Genomic DNA, 13,137 nt, shown 5'->3' on the forward strand with positions numbered 1-13,137 from the left:
TAATACCACCTGCAGTGCAAACAGCTAATTGCTCAAAGCAAAGCAATTGAAGAAAGCAACAGGAGTAATTAAGGAAAGAGAAACCCAAATTATTGTTATTCATGTATAACGTCAGATTTATTTACTCATATACTCATGTATTCATATCCAAGTGTTAGGTACAAAAATCTTATCGCCTTTTATACCGTCACGTGACACAGCGATGAAGTGAAACGTGAATTTTGTCGGGAAAAGATGGTTAAGCGAATGCAAAATTCATCGGGAAACAGTGCGCTTCATAAGGTTAGATATATTTTTCTACGGTGGAGAAAGTAGGCGATTACAGTCCAAAGCCCGACGCCCCATATCGCCTCGATCAGTCGCCAAGTATGAGTGTTCATTTCACCGTAAGCCCAGTGGAACGGAAATATTTGATAGCAGAGCTGATGGCCAACGTACATCGCCAACGCGTTCATTCCTGGAAACAGGTAATAAGTATCTGGCAATTAGAGAGTTGGAAATGTTCAGACGTGCTCGTTTCTAATGTGCAGGACGCATAATTCGATGCAGTGGAATTTTACAGTGGAAAGTAGTTCATTATCTCAAGCTATTGGTCGCGAGTGCGATCGATTTATCGGTGGATTCAAATTTTTCACCATTTTCGCCCAGCACGAATTTAAGTATAATTAATTTCTTTTAATCGGTTTGAAACCATCGATTCGTCTCGCTTGTCCATCAGGTGAGCTGCATTTATTTTATACTCACCGGGTATCCTGAACGGTCCGCCTCGCCAAAATTCCATCACGTCTACCAAGACGTAGCAAATCGTCAACAGCAGAAACGCGAGGCTCGTTGTAACAAGCACGAAAGACATTGACCTAGAAAAATTTGTCTGGTTAATAGTTTGCGAAATATTAAGCGTAAGTTTAATACGTTAATTGCGGCAGGATCACGAATTTCAGATTTTTTATTCAATTTTCACTCGTCACTTAAAATTGAACGCTAGAAATAATTTGTTGAAAATTTTAGATGGACTATACTTGAAAAAAGAACGAATCGTATAAAGAACATATTTTTCCTAACTATGCAAAAAGAGATAAGTAATACGTCAGAACGCAGCAGACGTGAAAATATAGATAGATCACAGGTGTCGAGGAAACCTTGAAAAAAAGAGCGAGTGAGAATTTATCAAGATGTAAAAAATGGGGAATAATTCATGAGGTGCAGCGGAATAATCGAGAGCGCGACATAAAAATCAGACGCGAAACTCTTGCGACATTCGCATCGTTACGTTACCTATAGTTTATAGGGAGGAATTCAACGTGTGGGGCATAAATCTCACGGATTCACACGATGCTCACCATAAATTTTTGTTGATTGGTACAATGTTAGTAAAATGCAATGCCAGACCGACGGCCCCGCAAATTAAGGCCCATCCCATCCACCTGCACACTCGGCCCTTCCAACTTGTGTAGTATTTCAATATCATGCCAGCCTGAACACCGAGAAATACCTGAAACACCGAGCTCAGGCAACCTGTGGAATAAAAGACGAGGTTTATTCCCTTCGAATCAACAGCAGGTTCTCTAAGAGCGAATTGTATCGGTGGTGAATAAAGTTCTAAATAAAATAATCCCAAGTTTGAAAATTTATATATAAATAAATAGTATTTAATGGTAAAATGCCTCGATTTGGTATAACAGAGTATAAAAAAATGGAGTAAAGAACTTTTGTTTTTAGAATTTTTCATTATTTTCTCGAACGCGCTTAAAAAGTATTGGAGGTGAATTTGTACCCAGTATTCCCTCGGGATCGAACGGACCCGATCCATAAACCGTGTTGGCTGTTGGGTATTGGTAAATATGCTGTGTTCCCAGTATTTTTCGATCTACGTAGCCGGCTGCGCCGCCCACGCAATCGGGGTATTTGGCATCGTCGTGACGTCCCCCGGGACCAAGATATCCTCTATAAAGTTGAAGTCTGGATAAGTTTTGCGTGTGACAATTGTAGGGGGTGAGTAAATATTTGCGAATGCTCACGCGCTGTGAAATTCGGTTCGAAATATGACAATTTGTAGACGGGTAATCTACGCGTTAAATAGGGTGTAATGAACAATTAAACCCACGTTGGACAGCCCGGAACCGGCAGGCGAAACGTTATCGCCGAATGGGCAGCGACCAGACATAAAACCAGCACCCATTGAGGAAGGAGGACGAAGATGTCGCTGACGGCTTCGAGAAACGGATTCTGAAACGTGCGAACAAACCAAGTTTAGACGATGCCAATGTCCATGGTTGTGCGATTCGGCATACCGAAGCCCGTCCTCATCACACCTTAGGCTCGATGCGTCTTCTCCGGTTGAGTATAACCAGGATCAGGGCGACGATGAGGTAGACAACGCTGAAACGCTGGAGAACACCGAACAATCGGATGTTTTCAAGCTGCGCGTTGGTGCCGAGGGTGTTCAGCGATAATCCGAGAAGGAACAAGATTGCGCTGCGCTGAAAGGAGCGACGATTGGTTAATGGATCCGCGCAATAAGGAGTAAAGTAGTCTCCAGAAATTTGTATACTATACCTTGATGGTTGCTCCACACATGGTGAGACGAGAAACTTGTCTCGAAAGTTGGGAACCCACCGATATTGGCAAACACACTCCCATTATCCACATAAACCACGGAAAAACCAAATCCCCGACCAGCAAACCGTCCCATGTTGCATGTTCCAAAACCGAGTAGCCTCCGGCACCGTCATTCACGAAAATCATCGCTAGAATACTTATTCTTGACGGAGTGGGAGAGGAGGATCAGCGAAAAACGAAAATATTCCATGTTTAGTCAAATTTTTTTCTAAAAGCTAAAATTTTTGGAGAAAAGAAAGAAAGAAAGAAAAAAAAAGAACTAACTCCGCGGGATACTTTCGGATAAAATTTTCACCCAGTTTGTAATTCTAATAAGAATATCGTACCCTCTGAACGTGTCGATGGATCTTACTCTCCGTTTAACCACCGACGTCTTCTCTTGCGCATCCGCAGCACCTACGCTCGGATTTTGATCTTTAAATTTTTTTCTCAAATTGTTTATTCCGGTTCTTAATAAAGCACATCCGGCCAGTAGACAGAGTGTTACGAGAAACACAGCGAGGAGAGCTGAAATATGTACATAACCGGTTGTTTACAGCGTAATATGTGTGCATGTGGTACAATTTAACGTCTGGTTGACGTGTCTGACTCAAACGAACCGTTTCTACTTCTACGGTCCGCCGGTTCGCTCAAGTTTTATTGTTAGACGAAAATCTACGGTATTTTTTTTAAATTAAACATATTCTTTACTTTTACGTTACTCACGGATGTACAAACTCGAGGGATCCTTCACGATGCTGAGAATGCAGCTTCCATTGTTAACGTCGAATTCGTATACACCGAATTGTCCTAAATTCGGTACTAAACTGCAGATTATGTCGCTGGAGAGAAACAGTAAATGCATGTATGCAAATATTTAGTGGAATTTAATTATTGGTACGGATGGTGAGTTCTGAGACTTTTTCTACACAGTGTTGCAAGTAATTATTAATAATGGATGCACCATGGTTATTGCGACGAATATTTGGCAGAAATTTTTTAGCTCGGCAAGTGTTCGAATATTTATTATTTAGATCGTTCTAACGCAGTGCAGCCATGAATCAAACCTTGTATTCGATGCGGGAACGTATTCCTCGATGCCGTTGCTTCGGACCCTCCATGTCAAGGATCTCTCCGTTTGAAATGTGAAGCTCTGATTTTGCGCGTAAGTTATCTGACCGATTCGCGTGTACGGACACTGTAAATTGTAATCAGTGAACGGTGGTGTGAATTAATTATCGAATTATGACTGAAAATAAATATTCGACTGATAAAGAATAGAAGACGTGTCAATAAAAGACTTTCATTATGTAGAACGGGTGGCCATATTATGTATGTACACGTCTTTTAGGAGATACGTAGCACAAGCAATTATATTGTTCGTTATGTTTCATTGTTAGTATGAAAATAGAAACAAGGAACGATATCGATAAGGCCTCGTAGGTGGAAATACAAGTTATTGTATACACGTGTAGCAATAAGAATATAGACGTGTAACAATAGGAATTTGAAGGTGAAAAACTGCGTAAAGTAAAGCTGATTAATCGAGAATAGAAGTGAAAAACACCTACCAAGTGGCAATCGGACGACAGGGAGTAGAGCCAAGTTTCGGGGTAATCGGTGCTCGTCTTGACGACGACACAGGCTGTGTCGTATGTTAAATCTTCGTATTCGCAGTAAGTGTTTTCCGTCATGATTCCGAACAAATTTCATCTACAAAACAACGAGTTTAAAATTCAGATCTGTAGTGAATTAGCGATACGCTGAAAAATGAGTCAACAACGTTTACATCAGGCACTATCGTGAGAATTGTCAGTAGGTGTGCAAAGCGAGACCCACGTAATATCACTGCTATAAAATCGCGATTTCAAAATTAGCACACACGAAAGTAAAAGTGGCAAAGAACGACATGCATCGTAACATATTGAATGCCCACGCACTGGGGATACTCGCTGATTGCAACGGACCGTCCGGTTTGATCTGATATATTATCTCGTTGCGAAATGCTTTGCAAGTACTTTGATTATACTTGTATCTTCTTACCAAGTATGAGTGTCTGAATCCCCGGGTCTGTTTCGACCACTGCAGAAATACACGCGTCGTATTTTGGCGTTGAGCACGACAACGGGACAAGTGCAGGTACCGAGTACCGATATTGGAAATCGACTGACAAGACCCTGCCACTAACACCTGTCTCCGCAGTAAATGGAGAGCATGTAAGTGTCGTTCCCTCTCGCTCTTGGGACTTGAAAGATACGACGTTGTACCCACATGGTGGTCATATTATGTCCCACTTTTTGTTCGCCGAGAGTTGCCCATTGGTCGAGAGTTGCTCGCTCAGCCCGTCTATCCCGCGTTTCATCAATGTAATAACTTAACTTATATCGTAGTTAATGTGTCGGTAGCAGATGAGCCTTGTACACATCCTCGGGCGTTAAACGCATTTAGAAAATGTGCGGTAAACAGATCGTGGCGAAGGAGCCTTCGCCGTCCTTTCGAAAACACCCGATCGTGACCCCATTTAACTTCAACTCAGAATTGTTTCTTGATTTTTATAGTTACATTCCGTGGCAACAAGTGGAAAATTGGCAATGACATTTTTCTTTACATTCCGAATTAATTTGGATTTTTTCTCTTCCACAATGATGAACTGCGGCTTACGAGGAAAGATGAAACGTCAAAAAGTATTTTAGACTAAATTCACCTAATTGAAAAGATCGTTGGCATATAAATATATAGTAATTTTACCGATTCTTTTCGTATATAAATTTATAATATATGATTTAATAAACTTCAGCATTTAATTTAAGACGATAATAATAATTAATAATAATAATAATAATAATAATAATAATAATGGGCTAGTTAAAATGAAATTAATAATAATACAGTAAACGTTTACAATTAAATTCCGTTTAAGTATAAATCACTGTGCTTCATCTTTTACATGATGTATGTATGTAGGTACAAACGACGATTTTTTGCTTTAGGTTTTTTCCCCTCGCAACACGTCTACTCTTGACGACTCTACAATGTGTCTGTTTTTTGTGTGTTCAAAGGTACGTAATTGTTGCATTACCCCCTGCCTGGATATTTTTTTTGCGTACGTTGAATATTATTGTTGTAATTTTTTTTCAGCTTTGAATTTATTTAGCATACCTTTTCGTATAGTATAGTTTAGTATGGTACGTACGTCTATATATATATACATATACATATATATATAATCGTGTCATATATCATATATATATATATATGTATATCTAAAAACCAAGTGGTTCGTTTCGTATTTGCATTATGTACTATTTTCTTTTTTCTTGCATATCCTTCTTTAACCTATACTTGTAATTGAGTGGAAAGATGATTGACACAATTAGCGTGCGTACGCAGGACACGTTTATTAGCTAAGAAGTGTCCTGATCTCTTTGTGCATATGACACAGGAAATCGACGTAGCTCGCACTTCCGTCACCGCCGCGATCCTCGACCAAGAAGTGTCGCATAACCATCTCAAGCTTTTCTCTTTGCCTCACAATTGTCAGCTGAAAATTGAAAACACGCAAAATTATTACTTAATCTGCAGGCTCTCTGATGGATTCCCAAGTTTTATACTTTGAATTTGACACTTCAAGCTTACCCTCATGCAACGATGTCTCTGCGAACGAACTTGCGTTATTATTTCCGTAATTCGGTGGCTTAACGGGGTATCCAGGGTTGGGAGTATCGTGCGATCGATGTCAACTTGTCCTACTGAAGGTACTCCAAACACAGCTTGCACCCATTGCGATGAAAGGCCGAGACCCAGCCAGAGGAACATGTGAATACCGTTTTCTGAGAAATGGTCAATTCCAGTAAGCAGTGGAACGGAATTTTCAAATATCTTTATAGATATTTGTGTAAATCGTAAACTTTCTTATACATAGAATGTCATAAGTTTTTCTCCATTTACCTAGGAGATAAGCGCCGTCATCTGTGAATTTGTCGATTGAGCAGCGAACCATTTGGGGTAGTTCAGTACCTTGTGGATCAATATCGTGGAGCGGTAATAATCTTGGGTAAAAGTAAGCTACTGAAGTTGGGATATCCATGGTTGCTACTGCTTGCATGACGAAAGATCTATCATCAATGGTCATGTCTGCACCTAAGAATATGAAATAATTAGGAGCATATTGAGAAAATGAATCAACTATTCACTCGTTGGCATCTGCAATGTTATAAAAAATGAAAGCAGTTTTACGTACCACCAGAAATCGCGTCACTTTTCAGTATACTATTCACATAAAGTGGCAGGAGCTTCATACATTCGGGCAGGATTAGTTGTCCTGCACTAGATGGTGAAGCACAGTGTTTTCTATAGATGGCAAGCATTGTTGCACATCTTGAGATTAAGTTGTCTTTTACCGCCTTGGGTGATGCTTCGATTAGCTTGAACACGCCTGTAGGTCAAATGTTGCAATTCATGTTTAGATTTATATTTTGACAATAATTAATTCATAGATCAAAGTTTTTCTTACTCTGTTTGGAAAAGAAATTAACTATAGCGTCTAAATCGCAGGCTCTGTATAGTTCCGCCATTTGAGATGAGGTGCGTAATCCCAAATTTATTACTCGCAACCTTCTAACTCCGCCACAAGACGTATATAATAGAGCTGCTTGGATAAATACACCTTCTTCATCTCCCAGCTTATCATCGTGTTTAATTTCAATTGCAACTGCCTGGAATGAAGAATCATTACGTTTGCATTCACATCTTATAAAACTTGCTAGTTATACTGGATTAAAAATTGTGTGAAAGGTGAACATCAGGTACCTTGTTAGAATCTATACTGGCCAATTCCATGTCTGTTGTATTGGACATAAAGAAGTGTCCATAGAAGTCTGTTGCTCTAACGCCAGTGGAAGTACGGACTCTCATGATAGCATCAAAAGCTATTGGCCGTTTAATGTTGTTGATTATATCTGTTATCAATCGTTCCCCGTCAATATCAGCCTGCAATGAAGCAACCGATTGTTAGAATTATGTCTTCACACGTTATAAAGGTGTTCAAAGAATGAGAATAAAACTGATCAAACGGCTCGGGATTCGATTACCTGGAAGTACGTGTATTTGAAGACTTCCCCACCAGTCAAACGCGAAACTTGACCAATTGTTGCTATGTCAATATACGAGTTGTTAAATATAAACAAATCAACGCTACACCCTGCTCCCACGCATTCTTGTCCAAGATTGTTGTATACATTGGTCTGTGGAGCTGTAAGTATTTAAAAGTTTAGACAAGTAGTAACAACAAAGCAAAATAACCGCGAAAACCAAGAAAGTACCTAATATAGTTTTTTCTTTTTCGGTGCCCAACAGCTTGCGATCATCACGATTTTTTAACTTTCCGGGTGCCTCAGCAATCGGCAAAGTTGAGTGGAATACCATTAATTTTCCAGCACAATCTGAAGCCTACAAAAAAGTCCAAGAAAATAGCTGAGTACTTGATTAGTATAATTTACTCTGTATTAGCCCTAATTGTTAACTTATATACCTTCAGTGCTTCCAGTCCGGCTTGAATGGCGGGTGCAAGAATGGTCTCAGTTTCACGAGTGTCAGAAAACATGGCTGGAATTTGTGTCATTAGACTGTCAATGACGGCTTCACTTTCTTCCGCGTCGCACAAAAACCCGTCTAACAGAGGCATGAAGACTTCTTGAACGTCGCCAACTACCATCATCTGCGGCTGAGCTAAGCATGCTTTAATGTTATAAAAGTGAACTGTGTTGTTATACGTTATAAATCCCACTCTCATATTCGTCTTAGTTTGCCCGGCATCGATGGGAAGGTTACGAATGATTCTCTTCATTTCCGCACATAGTAAGTGCACTAAGCCAGACTTTATGTTGTTATAAGATACATCAATAAGGAAGACCATAGCTGGTGGCTTAGGGATCGTGTTATTCTGTAAAGAAAGAAAAACTTTACAGGTTCAATAGCTTAAAAATATCTCATTTGGAGATGACTTTGCTATGCATAATAACTGACCCGGCAATAGTCTTTAGTCGCCACAAATTCGTACGTTCCCAAAACTAATTCTGGTCGCTCATAACGATCCATTCTTTGCCCTGTGTGATCCAAGTGTTGGAAATACTCTGCTGGAACTGAATGATAAAACAAATCGTCATTTCAAGAACTCTTCGCGGATCGTGTAAGAAGTAATGAATTTTTTTTACCTTCTGTAGTAGCTTTACAGAACATACACTGAAACCGTCTACCAGCGTCTATGAATTGCATGAACGGACTCATGTACGCTTTACAACGTATACAACGCACTGGACCAATCTCTCCCATATCGACTATAGGTGGATCGTATTCTCCTTCCGCAACCTTAGCCATTGGACTAATTATGAGGCCAAACGGTACGCTGGTCTGAATAGGAGGAACATTATCATCGAACATTGTCGAAATATTTTTAAATATTTATCGCCCAGAGACGAAAATTACCTGTTTCATGATGTCTGTTGTTGTTGGAATGGTGTACATAGTTGACCGGATAAATCTAGGGGATGCGTGTCCTTGATCCTGAGTAGTGAATTTTGTTGTTACCAGAGGTGGAACGAGTCCTTTTTGATTAGTCACAAATACACCGCCTTTGGTATGCTGATCATCCTGTATGACTTGAATCTATGGAAAAAGAATTTCTCAATTACTAAAGGTATTCAATGAACATTCCAAGATTTTTTCCAGACTTGTTGTGAAGCAAATATGAAATACGCTGAACTTACGGGACTCGGCATTTGGTCAGGATCCAGTCTCCGTGCTTGTTGCGGTTGCATTCCGGGCTGCATACCTGGTTGAAATCCCCCTGGTGCCCCTGGCGGCACACCACCTTGATAGGGACTTCTCTGTCCAGCATACATGTCCTGAAACAATTTTTTTTCTCACAATTATTCCACAAGTCATCGCAGCCTTTCATACTTAGCACAGAATCACTTACAGGCTGAGCAGTATATCCTTGCTGCTGATAACCTGGCTGCTGGTATGGTGGCATCGATCCAACTGGCTGCCTACTTATTCCCTGGGGTTCACCTGCAGGCTGTTGTTGTCCAGGACGTGGAGGACCAGCCATGTATTGCTGTTGACCCTGCAGCTGCATTTGACCAGGCATATGGGGCCCAGCAGGATGAATTTGTCCAGGCATTGGCGGGCCAGATATATGTGGCTGTAATTGAGCTCCTGACAAATTATGTTGCCCAGGTAATGGTGGTCCTGATAGATTTTGTAGCCCTGGTACCGGGGGTCCCGATAAATTCTGTTGCCCGGGTATCAGAGGTCCTGACATATTCTGTTGCCCACGCATTGGCGGCCCGGATAAAGGCGGACCTGACAGCATTTGCGGTGGCCCAGAAACGCTAGATTGATGTCCAGCTAACTGTTGGCCAGGCATCATCGACTGGCCCGGTGGTGGTGGTCCTGATAAACTTTGGGGGCCAGAAAGATGTTGACTTTGTTGACCAGGTCCAGGCTGCCCAGGGAATTGTGAGCTAAGATTTCCAGATGGCATTTGTCTGAGAAACTGAGGTCCACCTGAGGCTAAGGCTTGTTCTTGTGGTGGAGGTCCGGCAGGTTGAGAAATTGGCGGACCAGACTGAGGTGGCATCTGCGGAGCTGAAATATGTCCTGGCAGAGGTGGACCAGGCTGCGGTGGCATCTGAGGAGCTGAAACTTGTCCTGGTAGAGGTGGACCAGCTTTTCCGACCATTGGTCCATCGATTTGACTTTGTGTTGCGGAATCTGTTGGTATTTAAATTAATTTAAACTCTCATGTACAGATATTAGGATACTTAAAGAGGATCGAAAGTGCATCCCTAATATAGAATATGTGCAATTTCAATTCATCCCTTTACAACTATGGCAGAGTTACAGTGAATATTTCAATGATAGCTACCTATGGGAGAAGGTTGTTCTGATTGGCTGTTGTAGCCGTTAATATTTGAAATTGGAGGTGGCATTCCTGGACTACTTCGTCTGACTTGAGGAGGGAAACCCTGTAATAGGAATAAGTTTGTTTGGATATTAGCTTAATTGTTACTGAATAATACAAACAAAATTAGAATACGATATTTGAAACCCAAATACTTTTTTACAATATCATGTAAATAAATGCTATTTCAATGTCTTGTCATTGACCGTGAATCTCGAAAAAGTGACAAAGGCGGACAAATTTTAATAAGAAGTGACAAAGCTTGGAATAAGGGACAAAACTCACCCCTGGTAGAGGTCTCGGTTGATTTCCTAGATTCATATTTGACATTTGATTAGCAAGATTGTTTGGATTGCTGGGAGGCTGACCCATGGCCGGAAGAGCAGACTGAGGATTGGTCGGTGGTCCTGAAATATAGATCATCTCCGATTGAGCAATTATTTTTCGACAAGTATTGAATAATATTCAAACGTGTAACTGATTTTAATTGACCTCGTAAATTATTTCCATAATGAGGAGGTTGCTGAGGAGGTAACGCAGATTCGTGAGTGGGAGGGCCTTGAGATGAATTCTTAGATGGAAAACTTTGGGAGTTTTCAGACCCGTTGAAGTGAGCTACTGGTGGAAGATTTGTGTTGATTCCTCCACGAGGCGGTCCATTGTTTGGCCCCCCGTAGTAGGGAGGTTGTTGCTGCATGTATTGGGGATTCATGGTTTATACTGAAAGATAAAAGACACCAAAAAAAATATTAGATCTTTACCGCATTAGAAAATTAACTATCATGAGTGAAGGTCAAACGTTAAAGTCATTTCGTGATCGTTCGAATGTACGATGGGACAAACATATGACGAGGAGAATGGATTTTAAGAATGTTTAAAAATCCGTTCAAACAGGTAAAAAGTTTTTAAAGTATGGGAAAAATATGGGGACTGAATTCGACTTCAAGTTGATAAGTTCATTTACAGAGACTATTACACATCATGCTAGCTCAAGGCTATAATTTGTTTTAAATATTTCACTCCACATAGGAGATTTAGTTGAAATTATGCAAGACCTAAAACATATGTGAAAACCTTTTTTAGAACATATGGTGTTTGAAGTAACGGTGCTCAAACCGAGTCGCCGAAATGATTACGCGTGACACAGTGTTGGAAAACTTAATTTAACAGGTAGACAAGAGTTGAATTAAATTCGAATTTGCAGTGAGATGATAACCCATGAAGTATGAGACGTTGGTATAAAAATAAATAAATTAATTAATGGGAATATGACACTACACATGAGTATTTAAACACAAAAGTCAAGGTAAACCTGGGTGAAACATAAGAGAGTGTACTTTCTAGGAAACTGGTTGGGAAAAATTGTCACCTTCTTTCAGGGAGCCAGCATCGCTCCCTCACGTTCGTAACGATGTAATAATGAAATTAATTAACAAGACGAATTCAAAATGTTATCCTAACAAATGTCATATGTCTGTATGATGGAGCAGGCGAACGGGCGCAGGCCATTTTGCATATATTGAAGAAATCGGTTATAACAGAGGTATAATATGTGATAATCGGTGATTGGATAAGGCCAGGTACTCACGTTGAATTGTTATACATGTATTTGAACCATAACAAATAAGAATATGTCCAGAAATGTTTACACTAAATTGTACGGGAGACTTTTTATTGAGAAACACGCACGACTGCTGCTGGCCGATGCCACGTAAGGTTGCACTGCGCATGCGCTCTGCGCACACTCGCGACGGACACGTCATTACGAATCTGGGCCATTCAAGATCCCTTTATTACACGCTAGAAATTTCGTCGCTCTTTTCCGAGATGCGTAGATCGACGATATACCGATATGCAGGAAAATTATAGCTCTGCTGTCGATGGATTAACTACAATTTCATTCGCATTCGAAGATGGCCGGCCGTCGCTCGTTTCTTCAGGTGAAGCGCGAACTTGACGAATCCTCTAGGTTTCATCTTTGGTCGGTAATGAAGATTTTCCGCGGAACTAAAAGCGAAATGTCAAAACCAGCTGAAAATTACGTATTTTTAATCATACGATGTAGTATGTGATAAAAGAAAGACTTTCTCGCGAGAAATATCCGTGTAACTAAGTACCGGGTGCAGGGTGCAATTTATGTTTATACAGTTCAGTCGGAGCCACTGATCTTCGGGTTATAGATCAGCGGTCTGATTGTGAGCTTTACAAATGTTGCCGAATTAGATGTAATGTTTAGCTCTTTAGACGTATGTCCCGATTAACTATTACGGTATCTCATCAATAGATTCGCGTGGACAAGAAATCGCCCATTATTCACAGACACAATACTGTGAAGCTGCGGATCGTCGCGTTTCCAAGATTATGCATCATACCTAAATTTACAGATAGCCCGCGCTATAATTAAATTCTTCGAATGATTTAGGAATATCGATTTCTTTGAAATCATGACATAAAATACAATAAACACATTGTTCCATATAGAGATAGTACTGTAAAATAGATAGATCTGTTCATCAACTGCCGTTAATTTCGATCATTATCTTATGTATGTATAGAAATAATCAATCCCCCATATT

General features: G+C 40.4%; 2 protein-coding genes across 3 annotated transcripts; both read right to left on the reverse strand.

Moving 5' to 3' along the window:
- Positions 1-234: 234 nt before the first annotated feature.
- Positions 235-4,827, reverse strand: LOC124416714 (heparan-alpha-glucosaminide N-acetyltransferase-like). 2 transcript variants are annotated; one of them, XM_046897979.1, is made up of 12 exons: positions 4,642-4,827; positions 4,170-4,311; positions 3,666-3,796; positions 3,325-3,440; positions 2,946-3,126; positions 2,557-2,761; positions 2,313-2,480; positions 2,105-2,226; positions 1,775-1,944; positions 1,341-1,515; positions 745-857; positions 235-457 (listed from the first exon to the last, which is right to left on the reverse strand). In XM_046897979.1, the coding sequence occupies exons 2-12, from the start codon at positions 4,290-4,292 to the stop codon at positions 276-278; spliced, it is 1,686 nt and encodes a 561-aa protein (XP_046753935.1). In that variant the 5' UTR covers positions 4,293-4,311; positions 4,642-4,827; the 3' UTR covers positions 235-275. The 2 variants fall into 2 exon arrangements, with proteins under 2 accessions (XP_046753935.1, XP_046753943.1); XM_046897987.1 differs by lacking the exon at positions 4,642-4,827 and having other exon boundaries at positions 4,170-4,359.
- Positions 4,828-5,931: 1,104 nt separating this feature from the next.
- On the reverse strand, positions 5,932-12,297 carry LOC124416617 (protein transport protein Sec24C). Its single transcript, XM_046897854.1, has 18 exons — positions 12,150-12,297; positions 11,054-11,281; positions 10,847-10,968; positions 10,526-10,625; positions 9,575-10,371; positions 9,363-9,500; positions 9,082-9,261; positions 8,811-9,006; positions 8,623-8,738; positions 8,129-8,539; positions 7,920-8,046; positions 7,689-7,849; positions 7,408-7,587; positions 7,112-7,313; positions 6,839-7,033; positions 6,547-6,738; positions 6,235-6,428; positions 5,932-6,139 (listed from the first exon to the last, which is right to left on the reverse strand). The coding sequence occupies exons 2-18, from the start codon at positions 11,271-11,273 to the stop codon at positions 5,999-6,001; spliced, it is 3,672 nt and encodes a 1,223-aa protein (XP_046753810.1). The 5' UTR covers positions 11,274-11,281; positions 12,150-12,297; the 3' UTR covers positions 5,932-5,998.
- Positions 12,298-13,137: the final 840 nt, after the last annotated feature.

This window comes from Diprion similis, chromosome 1 (genome assembly GCF_021155765.1).
Source record: "Diprion similis isolate iyDipSimi1 chromosome 1, iyDipSimi1.1, whole genome shotgun sequence".
Classification (NCBI taxonomy): domain Eukaryota; kingdom Metazoa; phylum Arthropoda; class Insecta; order Hymenoptera; family Diprionidae; genus Diprion; species Diprion similis.

Coding starts and splice junctions, on each gene's coding strand:
- LOC124416617 (XM_046897854.1), bottom strand. CDS start 11,273: ATGAATCCCCAATACATGCAGCAACAACCTCCCTACTACGGGGGGCCA. Junction 10,969..11,053: donor TTATGGAAATAATTTACGAG/GTCAATTAAAAT, acceptor TCTATATTTCAG/GACCACCGACCAATCCTCAG. Junction 7,034..7,111: donor TAATTTCTTTTCCAAACAGA/GTAAGAAAAACT, acceptor TTTGACCTACAG/GCGTGTTCAAGCTAATCGAA.
- LOC124416714 (XM_046897979.1), bottom strand. CDS start 4,292: ATGACGGAAAACACTTACTGCGAATACGAAGATTTAACATACGACACA. Junction 3,127..3,324: donor TCCCTCGAGTTTGTACATCC/GTGAGTAACGTA, acceptor TACATATTTCAG/CTCTCCTCGCTGTGTTTCTC. Junction 2,227..2,312: donor GAAGACGCATCGAGCCTAAG/GTGTGATGAGGA, acceptor CGCACGTTTCAG/AATCCGTTTCTCGAAGCCGT.